Genomic DNA, 25000 nt, shown 5'->3' with positions numbered 1-25000 from the left:
AGAGTTCCGTTAGATAGGAATAGATTTGATAAATACTGATAACTCTCGGATAGAGTATTAGAACGGAAAGATCCATTAGATAATGAACTAGTGGTTCTAAACCATCTCTGGCGATTAATCAACAATTCAAAGTGCTTTTCTTGCGTCTTCTTGATAAACCAGCGTTTATATATAGATGTAGGAGGATCTGTTTGGGAAGTAAGAAGCCCCTTTGACATCTCTTCATCTGCAAATAATTCTCGATGTGAAAACACAGAGACAGAGGACTGATCTTTGAATAGGACAAAGAGTGGATCTGCAGGGTCCCAAATGAATTGGCTTATTCGAAAAAAGCCTTGTTCTTTGGAAGATCTATCTCGTGTCTGGTACTGCATGGTTCCACTCTGCAAGAACTCCGAATCATTCTCTTGAAGCTCATCCTCTTCATCATAAAGGATCCGCTTGCCCCGAAATGACCTGGACCAATAGGGAAATCCCAATTCATTGGGCCTTTCGATACAATCAAATAGAATGCCCCAAGGGTGCCATATTCTAGGAGCCCAAACTATGTGATTAAATAAATCCTCCTCTATCTGTTGCGGGTCGAGAGCCCCTTCCCCTTCTTCAAACTCCGATTCGTTTTTTTCATAGAGAAATCTCTGATCAAGGATAGAACAAGATCCGTTTTGCATCATATCTAAGGGATTCCTTGGTTCGGGCCGAAGAAGCGACGTCACTCGAGCATAATTTATGGCCATGTTAGATAGAAATCACCAGGCCGTAAATGAGTACTTCGATAAACAGATTCAAGAAATGCCCGATAGATAAAAACTAGAAACTGAACGAATATAGGAGTCATGGAGGCGTGACTGTGAAACCATACTTTGGTACAGTTAACGAGGTTGGTACCTATGGTAGCGAAAGGACACATCGAGAGGCTGATAGAGTTCTCTTAGATAGAAAGCAGTCCTTGTCAGCTACAGTGGCACCGATGGCCATAGTTGTTAGCGCTAAGCAAAAAATAAAGCTTTCTGGTCGAAAGCTAAAGCTTTTTGACCTCCCCTGCTTAAGAACCGGCTTTTTACCTGTTACAAGCGAAGCAGCACTTTATCTTTCTGGGTTGAAGCGATTACAGCAGTTCTTTTGGGGGCCATATGGTTCGCCAGGTAATTGACTTTCTTCTTTTATAGCACATTTTATCCTTTAGCCTTAGGCTGAGCAGTCTACAAAAAAGAAGGCAATGGCAATGCAGACAAGGTGAATCGGACTCAGCCATCTCATCTCGAGATCAACGGGATTAGAAAAGCTCATGGGAGAGGGCGATCCAGGACCTATCGAGGTGAGAGTTCTAATCATAGAGACATATATTCAAAAATCTTATGGGCGCATCGGAGAATACAGAGACCACTATCAGTAGTATATGCCTTTCCTGGGAAAAGACCTAGAACATACTTATAAAAAGGGCGAAACTTACATGAACGGCCACGGATAGAATGACGAGAGGGGACAGCTGTTCATACTGCCATGGGGGATACAAATGGGTTCCGCTCTTCACACCTTAGCTATGTGAGTGCGCGGTACAAAGGCCTACATTTGAGAGGCATCGCCTATAGCACCTGACTTGATAGCGCAGGCTTATGCCTGACCTTTTGAATGCACACTTTGAATATCACCATTAAAATGAGACTTTGGAAACTGACTCGTAAGAACATAATAGTCTCCTTACTTAGTATCACTCATATGTACTCAACTTTTTAGTGTTTAGATCAAGGCACCTATATTCTTTCTAGAATTTATTCTCAAGATGCCTATTCGGATGCCCATAGAGAGGGGGGATTCGAAGTAGGTCAGGTCAAATAGAGCCGTCTTTGAAAGCTGTCCAATCGGTCTCAATCCTCTAGTGGAAGAGTAATAATACGGTAAACAGGAGCAAGAAAGGGGCTGCCATTAATTAGCTGCAAGGGATGAGAGAGGCCTTTTTCCGGGTAAGAGATGAATGAGGCCTTACGAGGGCTCTTTTCTTTCCCACTTAATAGATTAGATTCATTCCTTCGTTACGGCGGTTGAGGCGCCGTTCAGAGGTGCTATTATCAGAGTAGGAAAGTTAGCCAAGTTATCCTGCCTAGTTTCGATAAAGCACCCCTTATCGCCCCACGGCACCAGGTCTGGTTAGGACACACAGCGTATTCTATAGCGGATTGAACGGCTAGCGAACTCCGGCAAGAAAACGACGAAATAGCTCATAGCCCGGGTGACTTCTCTTACTTATTATTTATGGGATCCCCCTGATATATTCAGCCAGCTTGTTAGCTCAGCCTCTTGCAGTCCCTCGGGACTCGACATTCTTATAGGATTCGATTTCGTCTCCACAAGTTAACCTGTCTGCCTGCAAGGCCCAATCGAAGCAGATTGTCCCCGACCTTAAGGGTTCCGGATAGCGCCCCTTCACTTGTAGTTTCGCTACTCTAAGACATCAACACCAACTCAGGCTCCAGCCCTAACTTCAGCTTTAGATGAAACTTAGAATTAGGCTTCAGCTTCAGCTCCAGCTCTAGCTTAGGCTTGATTGAAGCATAGAATTAGGCACCAGCCTCGGCCCAGGCATCGGCTTCTTTCTTCGTAGTCTTCTTCTTCCCTCGGATTCGGCATAGCCTTCTTCAGATTATTCATCCTTGTCTTCGTCTCTGTCTACCAGATCGGATCCAATCAAAGCTGTTCGTCCCCCTTCTCGGCGTTCCCGGAGGGCGGCTCTTCACTTGGTGTTCACTATTCTAGGGTCTTGGCACTAACAATGGCGCGGACTTTCCCGCAAACAACACATCAAATATGGGTCTTGCTGCCTCCCTATTCCCCGAATGTGGGACTGATTGCCTCCCTATTCCCGGAAAGGCGATTCGCATGACCAAACAAAGGCGAGTAACGAACTCCTATCGACCGGCTACAGCTACTCTGGATCATCCCCACACAAGGACATCAGCTAGCGAACCGGTTGAATAGGTCTTCCCAAACGACGATTCGCAGCCATACGAACAGTGGTACTTGTCCCGGAATGGCGATTCGCATGACCAAATATAGGTCCTTCCCTGAAGGTTGATTCTCATCTGAATATAAGTCTAGCTGCCTCCCTCTTCCCGGGTAGCGATATATGCCCCAGAAGCTAAGAACTTCTAATATGTGCTATACCTGAAAGCGAGTGAGTATACCGTATATAGGTATACGAACGATAGAAGCTAAACGTCTTTTCTTGTTTGATTGTATTTGATCGTAACAGTTGCCGATTGTAGAAAATGCCATCTATTTTATGATCTAACGAAATGGGATAGAGTATACTACAATCCGATATCTGTAGAAAGAGCTATTTGGGGCCGAAGCAAGTGAATGCTTTAACAAGGGCCACTTTTCTACTCATTTTACCTTTTATTGTATATGGTCTAACGCTGGGTCTTTAATGCCACTTTTCTACTAGAATATGATCTAACGTTTTCCCTAGAATATCTGCCATATTGCTGTGAGGCTTCGCCGACTGAGAACAGAAGAGGCTTCGCCGACTGAGAACAAGAATAGGACTTGTCACAAAATACATAGTACTGTTCTATGGCAAGAGACACGAAGGCAGCTGGCAAGAGACACGAAGTTCCCTATTTGCAGATCTGTTCTGGTACATTTCCAATTCATTCTTTCCAGATGATAAACAGATCCATTTTGCAAGTTCGTTATTACGGGTAGTTCCTACAAAGGATCGGACTAATGACGTATACAATACTTGAATTCTCGGTGTAGATGCTACATAGTTGGTTCTCATCCTTCCTTTGAGATATGAGAAATGAATAGGGCTTAACAGCGCCTTCTTCCTTTTTTTTATCTTGACCGGGATCTCATAAGTATGGCTACAAAGATAACTATGGAGCCTAGCTGAAAGCTTGACAAGGCCTATCCGCCTTAGTGTATTCGGGCGCCCAACCACTTGCGGAAAGAATGGGGCATTCAAAACCAGACATAGATTCCTTCTCCTAGGGTTGCTCTGAGGTAACCGCACGTCTTGATGCTGGCAGTCAAGAAGGCAAAGAGTTTACTTCGATTTCCGAAGTGTAAAGAGTTGACCTTCCTTCGCCTATCTATAATTCTGCTACTGATTGGTTAAACAGTTCACATTCGCTTGGGAATACCAAAGAGAATGCAGTCGAGACAACCACAAGTGTAGGAACGAACGACACAGCATAGGCAATGTCCGGCCGTGTACACGTCTGGGCGTACATCAAGCTTCCAACAGCGGAAGCATATGGAATGTCCTTCATCTGATCTTTCTCTATATCGTTCCTCTATACAACCTCTAGCGTAGGAAAGGGGGTGCTACAAAGGCCAAAGAAGAAAAGCTGGTAACTTATTCTCAAAAGACCGATTACAGGTGACCTGATAGGATAGAAGTTTACTTGGAGTAAGCCCAGGGACAGTGACACCAAGGACTATTTGTTACCAGTCTTCCCAAGGGGAAAGTGCCAAATAAGTTGCTTTTTGTCTCAAAAAGCTATCATATCCCACTTAAGTTGGGCTAGCCTCTTTCTGGGGTTCCATACCTTGGGACTTTATGGAAAGGCTCTTTGTTATGGCTATCGTTGCTGTTATGGTTATTGCTATCGTTGCCACCTGAGCTAGTAGTCCCATCAGTCGTTTCAGAAGTAGTCTTGTCATCAGAACTCCCATCGCTTTCATCAGAACTGCCGTACCCGTAGCCTGAGCTTCGCTTCGTTTCACTTCGCTGTTTCACATAATTACTCCCGGAGCTTGAGTCTGAATCACTCCCTGAGCTATTCTCGGAGCTATTCTCTAAATCACTCAGATCAATAGTTGATTTCATGTCATCCGTAGGCTCACTTGAATTAGAATTGTAGCCTGAGTACTTGTTTGTTTTGGCTGCTAGGCGAATCATTGCTTTCATTGTTGTTGCTTTCCCATAATAGTAGTTGCCGGACGCTTGTTTCATAGTAGTTGCTGCTTTCCCATAATAGTAGTTGCCACTTGTTTCGTTCCCATTCCTCTGAGGCTGTTTTTACGGGCTTATATCCCACTAGAAGGCCCAGGAAGGAACTCAGTAAGCCCCATTCACTGATGATAGGACAAGAATGCCTGCCCAGGTTATGGACTTGATAAGTTAGCCTTGAAACTTCTGAAGAAAAGGCTAGTTCGAAGGTGGCCACATCTCCACCCCTATAGGACTGGTAACACGGGCAGCCAACGACAGATCCTATGATCCACCTTACCTAGCAGCCTAAAAATAAAAATAGGGCATCCGAGCCGGTGAGGGTGCGCGCCTATGGCATATTCCACACAGATAGACCTTCTCTAGACCTTCTCGAATCTCGAATAGGCACAGAATTAATGGTAGGTTCAGGCGGGTACTATGTATTTTTTTTCATTATCCGAGAGCTGGGGGCAATGTACAACGTCTTCTTCGTCCTAACGGCTGCTCTTTGCCGCTTCTATCCTACGTTTAGGCTTGAATGTCGCGTACTATGGAGTCCTATTCTTGCGATAGAACGCTAAATATTAGCCATAGAATGGATTTGATTCAAAGCCAGACTAGTCAGTAAGTAAAGCTCTTCCATTAAGACCCCGCTTGAGGAAGCAACCAAGCTTTCTCCTCTAGTCTCTTGACTCGTCAGCAAGCTCTTCCATTCTCTTCTCCTTGCCCTAGTCCGAAAGCCGTAGCCATCTCAGACTTTTCTTTTGTCGAATGAAGTCCTTGAGTTACTGCCCTCCTCCTTTTGCTTTTGTCGACCTGAAGCTGCAGTGAAGGAGGGAATGGATTAGATTACTGAGGAATGAAATAGCATCACATTTTAACAGACAGATGAAAGCTTATGACATGGTGAGATGGTGCTCTAAAGTTGAGCAACTTTCCTTCTAAGTAAACATCCTTGTTGTTTGGAGCCCAAGTAGCCATTGTTCCTTAGCGTATAACACTAAGTAAATAAACTTCCTGTAGTTTGTAACTAGTCTTGCTAGCAACAACCGGAGTAGCCATACACGCTATGTAACTAGAAAGCCAACTAGCTTATGGTCTTGGCTTATAGATGTGCAAATAAACTAGAAGAGTCTTGTATATAATATAGTCAAGTAGCAACTAACCTGGTAAACTATAGCAACTAAACCAGAATATAGGTAGCTTCTATAGTACTATTAGAGTGAAAGCAAGTAAACTATCTATCTAGTATTTAGCTATTCTTGCAAAAGTAGGTCAATATGCATGCTAAAGCAAGAAAGCTTGCCCCGCTCTCTAGCAACTTCTTTATCCCGATTAGCCAAACTGATGTCATTAACCCTTCCTCATTAACCGCCTCTAGCTAGAACTCATATATGCAAGAAGCAAGTAAACAAGCTATATCGGGAGTACTACTATAGACTTTCCCAGCTGATCAGTAGAAAGAGCTCTTGCCTTCAACTCAGAACAGAACCTTCTTTCCGGTGCATAAGAAAAGAAAGAAGTGTAGTGTTATAGAAGCTAGCAGCTGATTGCGGAGAAGAGTGCATAAGATGTAGTGTTCTATTGCAACTCTACTCTTTCTATAAGACCTACGGCAACTAAGAAAGTGAAGTAGTTATCTAATGGTGCAAAAGAAAAGAAAGCTAGTGAGTATACCGTATATAGGTATACGAACGATAGAAGCTTATCTACAGCTCTTTTTTGACTTACTTATAGCCCTACGGAAAGTGTTGTAGTTAGCTAAAGTGTAGCTAATGCAGAGCAGCAAGTGTAGCTAGGGGCTAAGGTGCTAAAGTAGCTATTGAAGCTAGGAGTTCTTGTTCCTGCTTGAGCGAGTAGTTCGGGGGAAATGTTGCTAAGAGCTCTGCTGTTTTAGCAGTTATTGTAGCTATTGTTGTTTGAACTAAGCAAGTGTAGCTAACCTCGCATTCTGTAGCTGAAAGCGCTATTCAATGTTGCAGTTGCTTCTAACTATTAGCTCTTGTTGCCTAAGTGAAGTTAAAACAGCTTGTTTGGCTTCTAATCTAGCAAGGAAGCAGAGGGGCCCGTATGCTGATGAGCGAGTGAATCTTGCTTGTTGCTCTTGTTGTTAATACTAGCTAGGTGTCTTAGCAAGTATAGCTACTGTCTTCTATGGGCTAGTTAGCAATACTTGCATATAACTCCTCGCTTACAGTCAACATAATGTTGCTTCTAACTCTTCCTAACCTCGCATTCTGTAGCTTACAGTCAACATAATGTTGTTGTTTGAGTTGCTTAATACTCCAACAGTGGCTTCTTAGCAAGTATAGCTATTTTTCGTTTTATATAGCAGCAAAAGTGACTCATGCCATTTTCTTACCAGAGATGCTTTCAAAACAAGAAAGTGTGCGTTTCATATATATGGAAAGGTTACCTCACTCATTTCCTTACCATAGATGCTTGAACAAGTCTACTTTTTTCGTTTCATATAGGTGGAAAAGCTACCTTGCTTACAGTAAAGTCTCTCTCATATGGCAGACAAACAGAAAAAAGCTAGTGAAGACTGGCTAGCCGTATGCAAACACAGTCAATACTTAGCAAGAGACATAATCAACACATGCTAGTTACAGACTAGGAAACCCGGGAATTTTGGCCATTTGAAAACATATGTCAGTTCCTTCCTCCAACAGCTTCTTCTCAAGCAAAAGCGACTCTTCGCCCGGAGAATTTATTTAAGCACTTAACTGCTAGTTCCATTCCAACAAGGGATGCAAGCAAGGAATCCAATCCAGGAAAGTCATCAGTCCCACATCGGCTAGCCCTTTCCAGCTCTGATTCACTTGCGAAAACAGGGGATTCGATAGCAGTAGCTGCGGATTCTCATGTCAAACCTTTCGCCGAAAATGGAGAGATGAATTGATGTATTTATTTAATCCGTCGGGACTGACGGGGCTCGAACCCGCAGCTTCCGCCTTGACAGGGCGGTGCTCTGACCGATTGAACTACAATCCCAGGTGTAAAGCCTAAAAATTCTTTTTTTTTTTCTCTTCATTCGAACTATTTACTTTCGCCGTGTTGTAACAGAAACACGAATGATATACTATATTCTTATATAATTCGATATCTTTCTTTTTAAATGCAGTAGACTCATAGTGGGCTAATTCATGAATGGAACCAAATGGGCCCTTTTTTTAACTTTTAACTAAAGAGTCACGCTCTTTAAACGCCCTAAGCTAAGAAAGAGGCTTAAGTCATCGATTCAAGGCTTCTTTATTTTCCACGAAACTCCTGTCTTAGTCTTCATTTTAAAAGCAGAAGATATAGGTAAATAGAACCAGCCGTCGATTCGATTGTTTTCCAAGAAATGTTGGGCCGGGTATGTAAGCCATGTATCTGGGATTCTTTTCAAAATGAATCTCATCTTTACATAAAAAAAATTGTAGTTCCCCGGTAATTCCTTCAATAGCGGCTCTAATGTCAAATGAAAACCTTCCACCCGGATCTATCTGATTCTAGCACAACTGCGGTTAGTGATTCAATCACAGCGGGTAGACCAAGAGCAGTTCTTTTTTTTTATTCAACAGTCTAAGGAGTCAATTCCTTCAAAGCTTCCACCGGGAAAGAGCCAAGCAGCTGCTATTTGAACAACGGATATGGAGACAGCGTATGATTTAAAAGTTATAAAATATTGAACAACGGATTCAGCCATTTAATAGAATATCTACAACTTATGGCTCCACTGGTTGTATGCTAGATGCAACCTATTCTGTAACAACTTCTTCTGGCTATAGCACCTGCCCATTCCCTGACTTCCTTTCTTCTCTCAGGGCATTCTCTTCTTCTTTAACTATGTCATTTGCTTTCACTAGCACCGGTTACGAGAACAGTCAGAGCAGATTATATATAAGAGTACCTTCTGTCCCATTTGGCTCAATATTAATAGCCGGAGATTTAATAGCTTGGGTGCCGTCCCCTCATCTCTCCACCAGAAGGTAGAGTTCCCATTATTATTATGTTTTTTATCGCTGTCAAATTCTTCCCTATTTCTGTCTTCTTTTCAAAGATGGAGTTCCTTTTATGCAGTCGATTTATTTCGAGCTTGCTCGTCAAAATGGGCTGCTCGGTCACGCTTGCCTTGGTGATTGAACCATTTCTTCGCGCTACCCACTCTTGATTGGCTAAGATTTGATATTTGCTTTTGTCTCTCCCATTTCTGTGACCAAAATCGCTTTGACTTATTCGACTAGACGGGGAAGGTCTGTCCCTTCTCCACTGGAAGAAAGTAGATGATCACGTAGGGCGAATGAATCAAAGAAAGGGAAACTTCTCCATCCCAGAAAGCGGAGTGACTTCTTGAATCTTTGAATAGAGAGCCCCATTAACCAGACAAGCTGGAGGAGACAAGCTACCTCACAGAAAGGATGACCAAGCTCCAGGGAGGTTTTTGGTTATGGGGTTGGAGATTAAGTCAAATTCGAGTTTGATTAGCTTGGATAGGGATTTCGAACTCTAATCAAGGCAAGGCATAATGCCAATCCGAGAATCCTTTATCAAAAGCCGGCATAACAAGCCCTGCCAACCGTTGACTGGCATCTCAATAGACTCTAGCGAGGAACCCGGTTTGGCTTCAATTGAGCCAAGTTTTCGATTTCAATCAGGCCAGCAAGCCTAAGACGTCGTAATGCCTTTTTCTTAGTGCTCATAGAACCTTCCCACAGGGATATCGCTATGTAAGTTCCTGCCCATTCACCAGTTGATCTGATTCACGAGTTGAAGTTAATCCGATGGACGAGTGGATAAGGAGAAGTTCGGGACAGATCCAGGAAAAACATGGAGAGAGCAGGGGACATACGTATTTGTTTGTATCACCACAAAATGCACCTAGCTCCGCTGCTATCCTCTCCGTACCAGTCTCGCTACTTCTTCCCTCTCTCGTTGGTATAGAAGCTCGAGAGTGGAAATTGCATATAGAAAGAAAGAAGGTCTCAATTCGACTCTGTTATGAGCATAGCTAAACCACTTCATTCCCCTTTACAGCTAGGTTATGAAAGAACTATGGCATAGCTACTATATAAGCTATATAGAGTCAATAGCAAGACTTGCTGTACTAGCTCTATATGCTTATGGCAAGTGAGTATACGAACGATAAAAGAAAGAGCGTATAGAATGCAATGTTGTTAGGTAGTTTCGGGAAGAAGGCTTGGATACGTAGTTCGTATTGTCTATTGGCTCCCAATTATCATTGCCTATCCGCTCGAAGCCTTAAAGTAAAAAGTAAAGGACTGGGGAAGTCCATCAATACTGATCGTAGACAATTGACATTAAGTGGGAAGAGTAGACTTCAAGTATTGGACTTACGTGAGTTGGTCGGGTCAAGGACCTGGGGCAGTCGCTACAGAGTAGACTTGAAACCGAGCGGGAACATGGCGGGTAGTAGCCTTTAACAGTGCTGGTCTACCCCGATTTTCTTTCCGGGACTGAAAGACTTGGTTTCGCCACCCCTATTTCATTAGTAGAGCTCTATTGATAAAGACCTTGGAATTGGCCAATCACCAAGGGTTAGCATTCTGTTATAACGAATAGAACGAACTCGAGTTCAGTTCACCGGTACGGCACAGCCGGGGGGAGCGGAGAAGGGTACAGCACAACTAGAATGTTTTTTCGCTTCCGAAAGAAGTAATGCAATTGGTTGACCCAGGAAAGACCCCTACCGCTAACTTCTCTGTCCTAATCTCCTGTGTCGAAGCTTTCTTGTTCTACAGGTCCGGACTTTCGATTCTCGAAAGATTGCCCCTTATTTGCTAAGGATCAAACAGTCTCAGTCAAGGTCTGCCTAGCGAAATAAATAATGATAGTAGTTGTAGAGATCTACCCGCTCATATGAGTTCCGTGAACAACAAAAATAAGGGCAGTAGGGGGGCCAGTTCTATCTTTCATCACCGATTAACAAGCTTTCACGTTCCAAGGAATGACATGGCTGTTCAAGAACCCGTTCAAAACGCGGGAAAAAGAAATGCCTAAAGTCACGAGTAGGTCCTCACGTCAATTTAAACTCCACTCTCGTCGCTTCGCTAATTGGATCTCTTTGGCGGTTTACCGGGCAATGCCATCATCCCTTTCCCCACTTCCATCGGGGAGCGACATTGGGAAACTTCTTTTATTCTACGTTAAGCCAACTCCGAACACCTTCTATAGCCTTTGTCCGGCTCAAGCGAGAGCCTATTCTGACTTGCTTTCCAACACGATTGGACTTTCCGGATCCCTTTTCTTCCTTTCAGGTATATCCATTCAAAAAGCAGAAAAGCGATGCCTGTTGTCGCCATAGCAACTACTTTCGTAAGCCGAGCCGAGGCCCACTCCCGAAGCTTTATTCGGTTCTTTGAGTCTGACTCTTATATAAATATAAAGACCGATGATCCAGTACCAGACTTCGCCTTTTTGGCTACCCTTCCTCTATCAACAAACACGAAAGGTATTTATCTGAAGAGAAAAGAAAACTTGATGCTTTTATTAGCTATAAAACTCTTTGTGCTTGCTTAGCAGATGTCCTTTACCTCTCTGCTTTGGACTCAGTCACTAGTTTGCAGTAAAGAAAGCAGTTGGCTCTTCCTGCACCCATGCATAAAGAATTAGTAAGTAGGGTCTTCTCTCAGCACGCCATTCCTACGCCTATGGCTAATAGAATAGAGTAGAAATTTCTTTGATGGTTGAAGCCGACTAGGCCCTAGCGTCACTATAGCCTACTTTATTCCATTCCCCCTTCTTGCCTCTCTATGATTGAGCAGCTTTGCAAGCTCCCTCTCGATTGCAAACTCATGATTCCAAGAAAGAAAGCAGATGTTCTCTCGCTAAGTGAGTTTTGTGTTATAGTCTATGTTCTCGTTAATGTTTTAGCTGAGTTCTGCGCTCTTTTGATGGTAGCCTATCTCAGAGAGCCCTATCTCGACCTGTGGAAGGAGGTGACTATTGTTACAAGTACTTACATTCCGATCCCTGATCTATAGCTACGGCTTTGTTCGATTTATTATGGCATTTGAACAAAAGTCTCCCCGAAGCAGAACTTGAAGGTAGAGGTGATCCGGTGCGTGCAATCAATCCCGTTCTTATTACAATCTACTCCTGTTTTTATTCATTACTTGCTTTCAGTAAAGGGAGAGCGCCTCACGTCGAAGAAAGAAAGCGTCGAGAAGTTGAGGTGATCATAATTTAAGTTGCAATGAAAGCAATGAAAACGAATTTACTTCAAATATCGTATACAGGATGTTCTATAAGAAATTATTCGTCTTTCATAGTGAAGTCGGATTGTGAATTGAGGAAGCAGCGCCCAGTAGTGCCCAGCTGTAATGAACCTAAATGGTTCAGCTCGGGGCGGTAACCGTATGCCTAAGATTCTATCTGACTCCACTTTGAATTCTTGACGATATCGAACTGGAACAACCTGTTCTTCCTGAAGACCCTGATTCAAAGCCAAAGGATTTCCCGCCGCTACCATATAGTATTCATCTTTACCTGGTGATAAATAAAGCATCCGTGCCCCTTTTGATCTCTCAGAAATCTCATAAAACGGGCTTTCTAGAGATCCCCAACGACCAATCTTCGCATGAATTGCTAAGGATGCTATCAATTCATTGAATTGACTTTCCAGCGTTTCCATTTTATATTCCCAACCTTTTTTTGGTTGTATTATAGATTCGCCAATGAGTCGCTCCCTTTGCTCGGTCCAAAAAGGATCCGGATCCAATTCCGACATACGTTTTGAATTATTCCTGTTTTCACAGCAATTCTTTGCTGTATGCTTTCTGGGGGGAATACATCATCATATTGCCGAAATAAGCGAAAAAGTCTTTTCTTTTGTCGTTCGGGGGATGGTCCCTCGTTCCACAGGCGCCGCATGGAGGGGAGAACGAATGGCTCAGGAATCGGCCGGTTCCGAGTAGACTCGTGGAGCTGCAGTTTGGATTCTCGTAGAATAAGAGGAGCTGTATGAGGAAATGACTTCACTTAAAAGACAAATGCCGCCGCTGCGAGGCGAGGGAGCAACTTGTCTGGTCTTGCGGTGCACTCATTCCCGTTACGAGAATGAAATGACGCCCCAGCTTGACTCGAGACCAAGACTCCTTACAACTCGCACCAATAGCGGCACTGAGCGGTCGGAGATTGATTGAAAAGGCAGCCCCCCCCCAGCCGCCTACCTACTCGCTCGTGTTCGTAGCTCGATCGGAGGTCAAGACTTTGGTCCGGCGGAAAACAGGCGTCGTCCGTATCAAGTGATACGTGAATTGCTCAGTAGTGCTTCGCCACTACCGTAGCTGGCGGAAATAGCTTAATGGTAGAGCATAGCCTTGCCAAGGCTGAGGTTGAGGGTTCAAGTCCCTTCTTCCGCTCCCGGCTTCGTCGTTTAGTGGTAACGAGTGGAGTGCATAAGCCCCTTGTATTGTATAGGGTTCCAAACCTATCTTACTAATAACATAGAAAGGGGCAAGCCAAAACCTACTCCTAACAAGCAGCCGGCTTTTCATCAGCCGTTGCGCGCTTCTGTTTTTCAGCAGGCTTCTTCAAATATCCCATAAATGAAGTAGGGGCTATAACTTATAAGTGTAAGTAGCTAGCTAGCGCGCTAGCGTTTTCCCTTACTAGTAAAGGGGCTGCTAGTTGTAGCGCGCCAGTGTACTGGTGAATAGGAAAGGCGAATTTAGATGACTAATGACGGATGGAGGTTGAGGATAGAACATGTTCGGTGCCTCGCCCTTGTCTCCTTCGCCGGAGACTTCAAATGCTGGGAATCCTCTCGATAAAGAAGAGGCATAAGCATTGCCTCTCGATCCAATCCGTCTTCCCTGCCTCCCCAACACACTCTGGATACGAAAGAAACCTCCCGCCATAGAGAAGAGATCTAAAGCCTGGGTCCCCTCGATCGCCCTCCCTTGAACCTGAACAGGTCGAGAGAGATGAACCCGCACCACATTTTAGAACCTTCGAACCGAAACCCCCAACTAGAGATGGAATTCAAGAACCTAAACAACTCAGTTGAGAGCTCCGCGACTGGTTCAAGGGAAGGTCCACCAATGATTGATAGGCCCCCCTATCCGTCTCTTGATCCCTCATTCCACTAATCCGTTGTTACTGATTCATTCAAGGCATAGACTCCCCACTTCTTTGTCTTATTAGCGCAGGTGTTCATCAACGATGAAAGCCGCTGAACTTAAGACTCGAGTTGAGAAAGAGGGCTAGGCCACCGGGAGGGCTTTCAGGGACCGGGGGGGGGTGGATTATAGAGCTAGGGAGGGGCAAATCGAAGGGTTTTCCATTGGGATTGGGCATGGACGAGCCTCGACTGGGCCAGCATTGATGAAAAAAAAAAGGAAAAAAGGAGGCTTGTAAATAAGTCTTGGGCTCTCCATCTCTAGGAAGATTGTGTCCAGGATCTGGTAATCTAAGCCTTGCTTCTTCTGGTCGGCTCGTATTAGCCTGTGCTTTATTACAGGTAGTCATTCCCCCGTTCCTTTAGTCTTTTCAACGGTACTTGAATCTTAAGTCGCGGTCATGTCTCGCCCCCCCAGTATAGTGACCGGTTCTCTCTTTTTCCCGAATTTCATCAGTTCCAGGCTCAAGTGCCTGTTCATCCATCTTCATTCCAAAGGCGAACATCTCCATTGAGTGACTGTAACTGCTATGGTTTACAGTCAATAGTTCTTAACCAACCCTTTCTTATTATGTCTTTCTTTCTGAAGGGCTTGCGGTTCATTACACCAAAGGCTTTCAGTGAACTATTGAAGCTATCGAGAGAGTACCAAACGCTGACGGTGACGAAGGTTGCCGACTTTCGGTGGACGCGGAGCCGCATAGCATTGCAAGTAAATAGAGCAGAGAGCTTACCCTTTGTTTCTATTAGAGTCGCGAGCTTGTTGTAGTCGGTCCTAAAGGGAGAACCTTGCTGCTTACTTGCTATATCCTCGCGCCCTTTTGCACGGCTCGGCTTCTTCTTCGAGCCCTGCTTCTCCCTTCCCCCTCTCCCCGTTCTGCCGTCCAAAACAGGCCGTATGGAGTATAGCCAAGTGGTAAGGCATCGGTTTTTGGTACCGGCATGCAAAGGTTCGAATCCTTTTACTCCAGATTATGAACACCCGATCGGATCTGTCAAGAACGAGCTGACGACTACAGGGGAAGCGGCTGACTGCAGTCCCTGAGCCCAGCTTGTAGCAAGCCAAAAGTGTGACTTCAGCCTACTTTTTCGCTCGCCCAGCCGCTGCCGTCTCGTACTTTTGGGAGCGTCAAGTAGATATGTGAGCTATCTGCTTGCTGACTTTACTATGTGAACTATCTGCTTGAGTGAACTTCTCCTAGCCTGAGCTAAGACAAAGTAACTGAAAGGTAGATTGCCCGTAAGCCAAGAGGTGTGGTGAAGTACGTGCTGAGCGGGCGAAAGGAAAGGCAAAAGAACTCCAGTTTTGATAGTCCAATAGTGCTAAGACCTATTGAATGCAGCTTTTGAAGAGGCTTGCTGCAAACGGATTTTTGCTCTGCTTTCTTTCCCCACCAAGACTAATTAGAATGAATTGCAGAATAGAACCCCGCCAAAGGGAAGCACCAATACATGGAGTAGGAAGGACTTACTTGACCCAAGGAGAAGGCCTTTGAGAGCCTATACCCATAGCGAATCTATTCCTATCAATGTCCGATTTCGAGAGAAAAGGCATTCGAAGCACTTGTGAAGGAAATTGGCGCTATCTCTTCATCAACAAAAGGGTCCATCTCAGCAACAGGAAGATTTAGACTTTACTTTATACTGGATTCTCACTATCGACTCCTTTGCCAGGATTGAAGTCTGATTTTGACTATGATTGGGCCCTACATCGGTCCCATTGATGGAAGGTAGGATGCATTGGGTACAGAGCCGAATACGCTAATACGAACCCGAGGAGAAAGTCTTTGCAACAGGGCTGGTCTTAGAAAAACCATTGCTCCAGCTGCCCGAACCAAACCCATTTCTCAAGGCACCCATACTTTAGTGTTGCCCTTCCTTGACATGTTGGGATCAATCTCTTCTGCTAACTCACTTTGAAGCTATTGACCAACCGCTTTCGCTGGAATCGAAGTAGGAAAGGCGATTGACTAAGATATTGATTGAGTAAAATATTTTCCAGGTCGGAGTGTTCAATTCCAAGATCACGATCACAAGCAAGGGGCAGGATAGGCTAGCTCCTTCTTATTGAAGGAATTGACTACCTATGGGGGCTGAGACAACGGAACCACTTCCTCTGCCACATTGGTTCTTCCATCTATATTGATGGATAGCTCTTAGAATACGTCGTTAAACGAAGCTTCGGGATACCAACTAGGAATAGGGTTAGCAGCCTTTACTTCAAGACCTGAGATGAATCTGTTTTCTCTACAGCTATCTTACTTACTGTCTGCGTTGGCTCATCCCAAGGGCAAGGGTACGAAAGACGGCTTGCCCGATTCTTAGACTATGAATGCCTCCTCCTCAGCGAAATGCGCCATCTCTTGTACCAACTCGCCAAGGGCTGAATTAGGAAAGGAAAGAAAGGAAGCAGAGAATGAAGAGAGGATTTGACTTGACTACTACTAATACCTTTTAAATAAAGGTGTATGTACGAAATTCCACTATCTCCCAGACTGAATGAGGTTTATAATCCTAGATCACAGAGTTTCATTGATGCCAAAAAAGGGCTTTCCTGGAAAGAAGGAATTGTTGGCTTAAGATTATACTAATAGCCGCCCATTTGTTTCGTGCAACTTTATATCACAGGAACTGAAAGCATTCGTGATTGGACCTTCTTCTATATAAATAATAATATATATATATATAAATAAGAGGTTTGTGATTCAATCAATATTCCTATCCTTCCTTTGTCACCCTCTTCTCCCCGAGCTAACTTGAGAACTAGGATTTGCCTAATTCGTATTATAGACCAGGCTATGCAGCAATTCGACCACTGTTACTGTACTAGATATCTCAGGCTTATCCTACTTCAATTCTGGCTTCGCTTCTTCCCGGTGATGGATATGGTCTCGATGACTTTGCCCCAGTATGGCATAAAACATACATTGAATATTTGTTGAAAAAAGGTAATTTCATGTGTGAGCACCTTGACTCTTTTAGGTAAGGCTATTTACCAAGTGAGTCTGCGCAGCATGCTCCGAAACAGAAGAACCATTTGAAATCCCATTTGCACCCGGATTCAGCTTCTTTCGAACTAGCAAATGAACTTTCTGAGCCAACAACGGATCGGCTTGGCCCATTCCTCAGATGAGGAAGAAAGAGTACACTGCAATCAAGTCCGTAGAATAGAATAGTCTCGCGCGTGCACGCGCTTCCTTAACTCATTCTAACATAGCTAACCGAAGGAGAGAATATTCAGTTGAAAGTGAAAGGTCGAGGAAACCGAGACCGAGGAAAGCTAGGAAGGCGAGGAACGAGAAACCAAGTAGTAGGCCGGAAGGTGGAAGCATTAAATAGAAAGAACTCCGGATGTGAGGCCCTAGGCTTCGCCGACTGAGAACAAGCAACGGATTACTTGCTAAAGTAATGCTTACCGCCTGGATAGAAAACCCTGAAGTACATGTCATCATTCAAAACCTATGTTTTAGCGCTTCAAGATGAGCCTTAATTCATACCTATCTTCTTCCCTCAATCTGCTATGCTTGAACTCGGCGGAGAATTGGGAGGTGGTACCTGGGGCATAAGTTATGAACTTCCCTCCTTGAATCAAATATCTTCCTCTGCTCGTCTGGACTGGAGGCAGGAATTTGGGTTGTTTATTGGCCTTATCTCCCGGGTGAGCTTGACTTCCTGTCCTTGTTTGATCCTGCCTCACGCCCACACTCACGAAAGACAACAGCGCCTACGTCTTGAACTACCAAGCAAGGGATGAGCTACCTATCGACAGTAGGCACTATCGCCTCACATTAAACTCCTAGCTTGCATACTGCTCCTAGCACGAAAGAATAAGCATCCTTAGCGCATCCGACAGCCGGCCCTATGAGCTAGCTTACCAGCTCGACCTCTGCCACTACTGCTTCGCTAGCCAATGCTAGAGATAGAAGATCTAAAACAAGGGCGGAGCCTATGACCGATCAGCCTTTGTGATTGCTTATTTGAAGGCAGACTTCGACTCCTTTCCTTGGACCAGGCACCAAAGCAAGCAAGAGATTGAAGCGGGGCATTCTTTCAATAAGGGAATGTTCCGGATTTACCAGTTGACCTGTTTCGGGAGACCGTCCAGTTGCAGAACAAAGGGAGTGGTTTGGTTTATAGCTGATTGCGCCGGACTGGTATACTTCCCCTCTTGGCTTTGTTGCTTTAGTAGAATAGATTCGATATTCGATTGGAGGAGAAGCGCACCTTGACTCATGAACTCATATGCACTTCCTATACTCCTGAAATCCGGAGCAGGTTTGAAAGCTCCACCGTCAAGTTGAAGAAAAGTCATTCCGACCGTTGCTAAAGTTTTTGGTTGTCCCATTTTTTCTGTTTCCTACGTATGTGATTGAGAGAAACAAAGAGAGGTAGGAATTGGATCGATGACAAAGTACGGATCCCGATTGCTCTGTCACTTCATTTTTTTAGAAAGTGAGAAGCCGTACCTTGCCACATGAAACTGGGTATGACAATACCATTCTTATCCCGCCCCCCAGCCCCAGTGAGTGAGCAAAGCAAGCTATACCTGATACCGAGCAAGGAAACTTATCCTGCCGCAGTGATCATGGAAGTAGCGAATTGAAATGAGAGTGGCAAGGAATTTACCAAGCAATAGGCATTCCGTTCTATCTTTGTGAGAGTCCTTGCTCCACATTCCTCTACAAGAAAAAGAGCAGATCGAGCTGACAAAGAGAAGGGTTTGGCTGTTGCTATCGAGCGAGACATGAAACTTTGATCGAGATGGAGATGCTCCTGTGTCAGTTACTAGTCCACATGTACCAAACGAAGGACCGTTTCCAAATCAGATTGCAAGTGGAGAGGTAGCAGATCAAGGGCGGTCTCTTTTATTTAAAAAAGAGTGAAAATAATGGCTATTGCGGCCTTCGCTCCTCGCTTTTGTTCAATTATAAATAACCACTTCACTTTGATGGAGATTTGTAGCATCATTCAAGTAAATACAGATTGAGATTGTAGAAACATGAGCTTGTGATATAGCTACACCTAATTCCGGACCGGTTAATGCAAGAACTATAAATAAAGGACCCAGATCTCCTATGAAATAGAAAAGATCATTCATACATAGCATAGTCCAAGCGAACCCACTTAAAATCTTTACTGAACTATGACCGGCCATCATATTAGCAAATAAACGTATTCCTGAGCTTAATGCGCGAAAACAATGAGGGATTAGCTCAAGGAGTACTAAAAAAGGTGCTAACGGCAGTGGGACTCCTGCGGGTAATGAAAAGCTTAAAAAATGAAGCCCATTTCTTTGAAATCCCACGAGAGTAATGCCAATAAAAATGGAAAATGAGAGGCCCAAAGTAATGAGAAAATGACTTGTAACTGTGAAGCTATAAGGTATCATACCCTGTGGATTACGAAAGAACGAAAAAGTAAAAGTGACCGAGATGCGAGGGGAAAACTTTTGTTTAACATTTCCGGAAAGACCACCTATTTGTTCGTTTACCGGGTTCGGCACGAAATCATAAATAAGCTCTACCAAGGATTGCCAAGCATTTGGTACTGAGTTTCCTCCTCCGTTTTTAGTAACAAAATGAACCAAAAGTAGGACCAAACTGAGAGTGAGTAGCATAAACAAAGAGGGATTTGTGAATGAGAAATACAAGTGTCCTATATTCATAGGAATCAATGGGAGAATGGCAAATTGCTCAAGTGGGCTGGGGATGGTGGGGGCCTGCCCCGCTATAAACCAAGTTTCAGCAAAAGCTTCACTCTGGACTCCATTTATGTTCAAATCATTTAAAAGGCACTCCAGAAAAACGATCAGGTCGCTTTCCCCATGCACCGCCTGAGCCGCTGTTAAAACCTCGTCGGGACTTCTGTTAACCATTAACTCTCCTAATACGTCGTGTATTCGAGCCCTAAGTTCTACTGCACGTTCAGTCAACGCCTGAGCCTGAGCGCCAGAAGCGGCAGATGGGTTAACAGTCGTCGTTGGTTCAGGTGCAAATTGAGTAGTATAAGATTTCTTACTATATGTTTTATTACTATTCAGTCTGTTCTCGTCAAAGCGGCGAAATATAGGCATTATCTTTTATACTCTTCTTGTAGTTCTGCTTCTTGCTCTAAAAATGCAAAAAGACTTGGAACGCAATTTCTGGTCGGTCCGACCGAGAAAGGCACGGGACTTGTTGGGCGTAAGATTCTTTTTATTCTCTTACGATATTATACAAAGAGCTCTCATAGTTAAAAAAGACGTGAGCAAGAACTCAATTCCTAGGATATCGTGGTTGGATTGCATATCAAAACTCTTACTGAGCCATGTAGGCATTTCGTAAGAAGAGAAGACAAAACACTCTTTTTCTAGGCCTAGGAAATTACTGCTTTTGCCTTAGATAAGAGAGATTTCCCTTACTGCTTGGGCCAGAAAACATTAATGCAACTTTCCATAGGAACGACCCGATAAACTACATCGGCTCTAATCCCAGCATTTGCCCACTATTGCAATAAGGAAGGGAAGAAAGGATCTACTTTGTTTGTTAACTCCTCAGCGTAGGACACTAAGTAAGTAAACTACCTTCTAAGATTGAGAATACCCTGCAATAAGACTTGTTTGGCATCCCGGGCTAGGCCTCCTCGCACATAGAATGGAAGAATCCCCTGTTGACGGAATAAGAGCTGTTATAGAATGCGCCTTACCTTCGGACTTTACTATTGATTAAGGGCTTTGATGGGCAAATGCCAATAGTACAGATATCCACGAACACAGAATAGGAGATGGAGCTCATTTTCACGTGAAGAAGAATAGGCTCAGGCTAAGGGCGAGAGAAAGATTGAATTAACCTCAACAACTCGTGAAAGCAGTTTAACTAATGGCCGAAGTCAAGTCCTTCTTCGCGCACAGCCAGACCTTCTGCTCGATTGTTTGTTGCGGGAAGAAGGCTGGAATATGTCTCTCCCTAGCCCTAGGATAGAATGTGATCTCTTTCTCTCCACTCCCCCTCCCTTCCGTCCTGTCAGATAATATCCCTGACTTTGACATAGAAGGGAATCTCAACCATGTACACAAGAGCAGAGCGAAGTACGAGGGTCGCTGCAATTTAAGCGTGAGCTCAAGCAGAGCAGTTTCACGAAAGTACTCCTACACAACCAATAGCAGGAATCCCACTAACTAGTCAATTTTCATACACGGGGAATACTGTTACGGGCACTAGGCCGGCAGGAAGGCAAGATGAATCTATCAAGCAAGTCAATACTCTATCTATACCAATTGATTCTGAACTTCAGTCTCAGTAAATACATATGTTAGATTTTACCATTCAACATTTTGATCCTAGTCTTGACTTGGTTCACGGCCTATCTTTAGTAAAAGGAATGTGCGGCTCACGTACCTGTAGGCTTAAAGAATATAGCAGTTGTAGCTGTTCTGTGTGGAGCACGATCGGCATAAGGACTTCGGTTTACGGAACGTAGCTAAAGGTGCTGTCTTAAATAGAATTTCTTCTTTTCTGATAGCAGCTACTCTAAGTAATTAAGCAATTTACTGAGTTGATTGAGTACTGGTAGCCACTGAGCCAAGCCAATGATCCAAGGGTGGTGAAAGCGTAAGCGAAAGGGATAGAGGCTGGCATGATATAAAAGAATGGCTGTGAGGAAGGTTCGATGTAATTGAAGCTCAGGCAACATGGAGAAGTGGGAATGAGTAACCCGGGGTTCGTTTTTTAAGTTTGACGGCAAAGGAAATTTACACTCTTTATGATATGAAGCGGCTGTTCACGAAGTCACTCACGGCAGAACCACTTATTGGACAAGCTTTTTTAGTTAAAGGCTGATCGCCGCTCTGCCACTGGACTTTGTGTCTTCCTTTTAGCTCTTCGTTCATCCGGGTAGCTCATCCCTTTTTTAACGAATTGCTTCTTCCCCTCTCTTTCTTTCCATTCCAGTAGTTTTATGCAGTCTGGTCTGTCCATCTCCCAGCATCCAGAAATCATGTTTGTTCCTACAAGCCCATTTGGCTGCAACATGTGCTTCACATACATAGTTCCTATTCAATTTTTTACAGACTTGGAGATCAAGAAGGGAAAGAAAAAAAAAAGAAAAGGATAATGAAAGCGCCGAGACATCTATAGGATATAAATTTCCTGCGCAGTCCGTGCTAGTAGTGATATCCTAATTCGGTGGCCTCTCCCACCCATCAAGGTAGAAGATAAGAAAGGGAAACTATTGCCAAGAGAGGCCTGGGGGCGTTCTACCCTTTCACCTACAGAAGGATCGGTTACCGGAGTGCTGCGCTTCTCGGGGTCATCTGAGTTAGAGCAACCCCACTGCCGGGGCGATCCAGTCACCCGGAATTTTCACTATTGTTACTTACGATGTTTCTTCGCAATTCCTGACTAGTCGTAGTTTTCTTTTTTCTCCTTTCAAACTAATTTAAATGATTGAAGTTTTTATATTTTATTTGGAATCGTGTTAGGTCTAATTCCTATTACTTTTTTGATTATTCGTAACTGCATATTTACAATACAGACGCGGCGATCGGTTGGACCTTTGATTAATTAACATCTCTTTTTTTTTATTGACTTCCTCCTTTCTTGAATCCGCAGGAGGTAAAATGAAGGTTGCTGTTCAAGTTAGTGAAGTTCTTTCATTGTAATTAGACCTAACAAGAACGGAATCACGCTCTGTAGGATTTGAACCTACGACATCAGGTTTTGGAGACCCGCGCTCTACCGAACTGAACTAAGAGCGCTTTCTTATCACAGTAGATACGACTGTAAAGAAAAGGATTCTTTTTGTACCCCCAATACATCTTGCATGCATATAGTCTCATAAAATGAAAAAGATTCTGTATGCCCAATTTGAATCGATCTCAACGGATCTTGCCATTTCTTTCTTCTTTTGTAATTTTTTCTTTTTTTTAATATAAAAATCATCATCCCGCCGCTCCTACCAATGCTTACTTATGAGCAAAAAGGGTCATAAAGAATTAGCCCTTTGAATAAGTGAATAAGCGAGGCTTTCCCGATAGAAAGATTTGCATGCGACAGAGATCCCAATTCCGTGTATCCGGTTAAGCAAGCCCTGCCGCCTGCTTCCACCCAGACAAAAAACGTGAGCGCCTAGCGCGAAAGGTTGCTTTACTAAGATTCTAATATAAGACGCGTTAGCACTTTAGAAAGATTGCTCGTTAGCTAGGCCGTTTTCAATAAGGGGCGGAGCTTGAAGAAGCGAGCCTAGAGTAGCAGCCTATTAAGTTAAGTTTCATTCAGGCCCCTTTGAGATTCTATTAGTCAAGCGCTAGCGCCCCTATAGAGTCAGGATATTCTGCTATCAATGAAACCGAAATCAAAAAAACAAGTGCGTTTCGTATAGATCGAGACTTGTAGCTTGATTCTTTACTCATTCCATACTGGGAGGAATTGCAGGAAATCGTTCGAGAACACTTTATTCCTATTTTTTATCAATGATATCCGACGATCAAGACAATTCCCGTTAAACTCTTTCATTTCATATAAGCTCATTCTTATTCTTACGAAGCCAAATAGCATTTCCTATTAATTTGTCCCCTGGACTGGACCTATTCTGATTCTGATTCTTTATTATACGTCGCTACGCTGTTCCCAAGGACTCGCAGAATCGAAATAGCGAAATTCTTGGGTCATCTCAATGGGTTCAGAAACCACACGTTTCTCTGGATCATCATAGCGTACTTCCACATATCCACTCAGAGGAAGGTCTTTTCGTAATGGATGACCCTCGAAACCATAATCTGTTGATATACGGCGTAGATCCGGATGATTGATGGAAGAAACACCAAACATATCCCAAACTTCTCGCTCCCACCGGCCGGCTGATGAAAATAGACTGACTACCGGAGATATTCGTGTTACTTCGTCTGCACTGGTTTGTACACGAATGCGCGAGTTATACCGAGTACTCAGTAAATTATAGACCACTTCAAATCTTCGTTTTCGAGAGGGATGATCAACTCCGCAAATATCGATCAAAACTTGAACCCTTGTATAGGTATGCAATTTAAGAAAGCACAACAACGGAAATGGGTAGTCCGTATTGGTATCAGATCTATTCCCATGTTCCGATCTTTCCATTTTTTTTACCCATTTCTTGGGTAAAGTCTCCCAACTATATTTGAAAATGAATTGGTTATCCATAAAGAAAGCTTTCTTGTAGTTCCGCTTCTTGCTCTAAAAATGCATAAAGACTTGTCGGAAAGAGCCGGTTGGGTTGGTCCGACCAAGAAAGGCACGGGACTTGTTGGGCGTAAGATTCTTTTTATTCTCTTACGATATTTCGAGTTGGATGAACAGAGCGACCCTAAAGTAAAGAAAGGCCTTCTCAGCTGTCTTTTCTACATGTTTACCAGGCATTAATTGAAGGTTAAGGGATTAAAGAAAAGAACCGTGGTCAGCTGTTGCCTCAGCCTCTGCCTTTCGAGCAGTTAAGTCTTTCTCGTCGAAGCCTGATTACAGAAAAACCTTCCGTTAGAGCTGGAACGTAACTAACATAGTAGATAAAGACCTTTCTCCATCGTCTTGATGGACTGAGTTGAGGCGAGACTGGTCTAGAAAGAGTTTTTGAAAGTGCCCTTCCTCAATTTAGTGATGCTAATCTTCACCAGAGTGATGATTCAGCAACTAGGGGCGGAAGCAAGTGGGCCCTAATCTAAGTCAAGTATGAATGAAAGCAGAAAGAGTCCTTCATTCATTTCTTTTTAAAATAATTTAACAAAATGAAAGGTTCTTCCCGGATCTATGTGAGTCGGAGACTTCGTAATGGATGGAAATTAAAGAGTTTAGCACCTCAAGCAAGTCGGCTTTGGACTCGTAAGAATGACTCTGAATCCTAGTTACCTAACCAAATGTTGGCCTGTTTGTGGTAGAACCCCGGTTCTAACCTCGGTAGAGTGGTAGCGGGACACAATCCTGTAGCAC

The 25000-nt window shown here is 43.8% G+C and overlaps 2 protein-coding genes and 4 non-coding genes across 6 annotated transcripts; 2 read left to right on the top strand and 4 right to left on the bottom strand.

The window, feature by feature from the left end:
• Nucleotides 1-7859: 7859 nt before the first annotated feature.
• trnD-guc lies at nucleotides 7860-7933 on the bottom strand. Its single transcript has one exon. It is a non-coding gene; the product is annotated as a tRNA-Asp (tRNA).
• A 5300-nt stretch (nucleotides 7934-13233) lies between these two features.
• trnG-gcc lies at nucleotides 13234-13305 on the top strand. The gene has a single exon. It is a non-coding gene; the product is annotated as a tRNA-Gly (tRNA).
• Nucleotides 13306-14962: 1657 nt separating this feature from the next.
• Nucleotides 14963-15034, top strand: trnQ-uug. Its single transcript has one exon. It is a non-coding gene; the product is annotated as a tRNA-Gln (tRNA).
• A 3950-nt stretch (nucleotides 15035-18984) lies between these two features.
• atp6 (ATP synthase F0 subunit 6) lies at nucleotides 18985-20136 on the bottom strand. Its single transcript has one exon. The coding sequence runs from the start codon at nucleotides 20134-20136 to the stop codon at nucleotides 18985-18987; it is 1152 nt and encodes a 383-aa protein (YP_011069388.1).
• Nucleotides 20137-22723: 2587 nt separating this feature from the next.
• Nucleotides 22724-22797, bottom strand: trnW-cca. The gene has a single exon. It is a non-coding gene; the product is annotated as a tRNA-Trp (tRNA).
• An 850-nt stretch (nucleotides 22798-23647) lies between these two features.
• nad9 (NADH dehydrogenase subunit 9) lies at nucleotides 23648-24220 on the bottom strand. The gene has a single exon. It carries the CDS (start codon nucleotides 24218-24220, stop codon nucleotides 23648-23650), a length of 573 nt encoding a protein of 190 aa, YP_011069387.1.
• Between the last annotated feature and the right edge of the window lie 780 nt (nucleotides 24221-25000).

The sequence above is a fragment of the mitochondrial genome of Daucus carota, assembly GCF_001625215.2.
Source record: "Daucus carota subsp. sativus mitochondrion, complete sequence".
Taxonomy (NCBI): Eukaryota; Viridiplantae; Streptophyta; class Magnoliopsida; order Apiales; family Apiaceae; genus Daucus; species Daucus carota.
The sequence above is the reverse complement of the archived record's forward strand: the minus strand, read 5'-3'. Positions and strand labels throughout refer to the sequence as shown.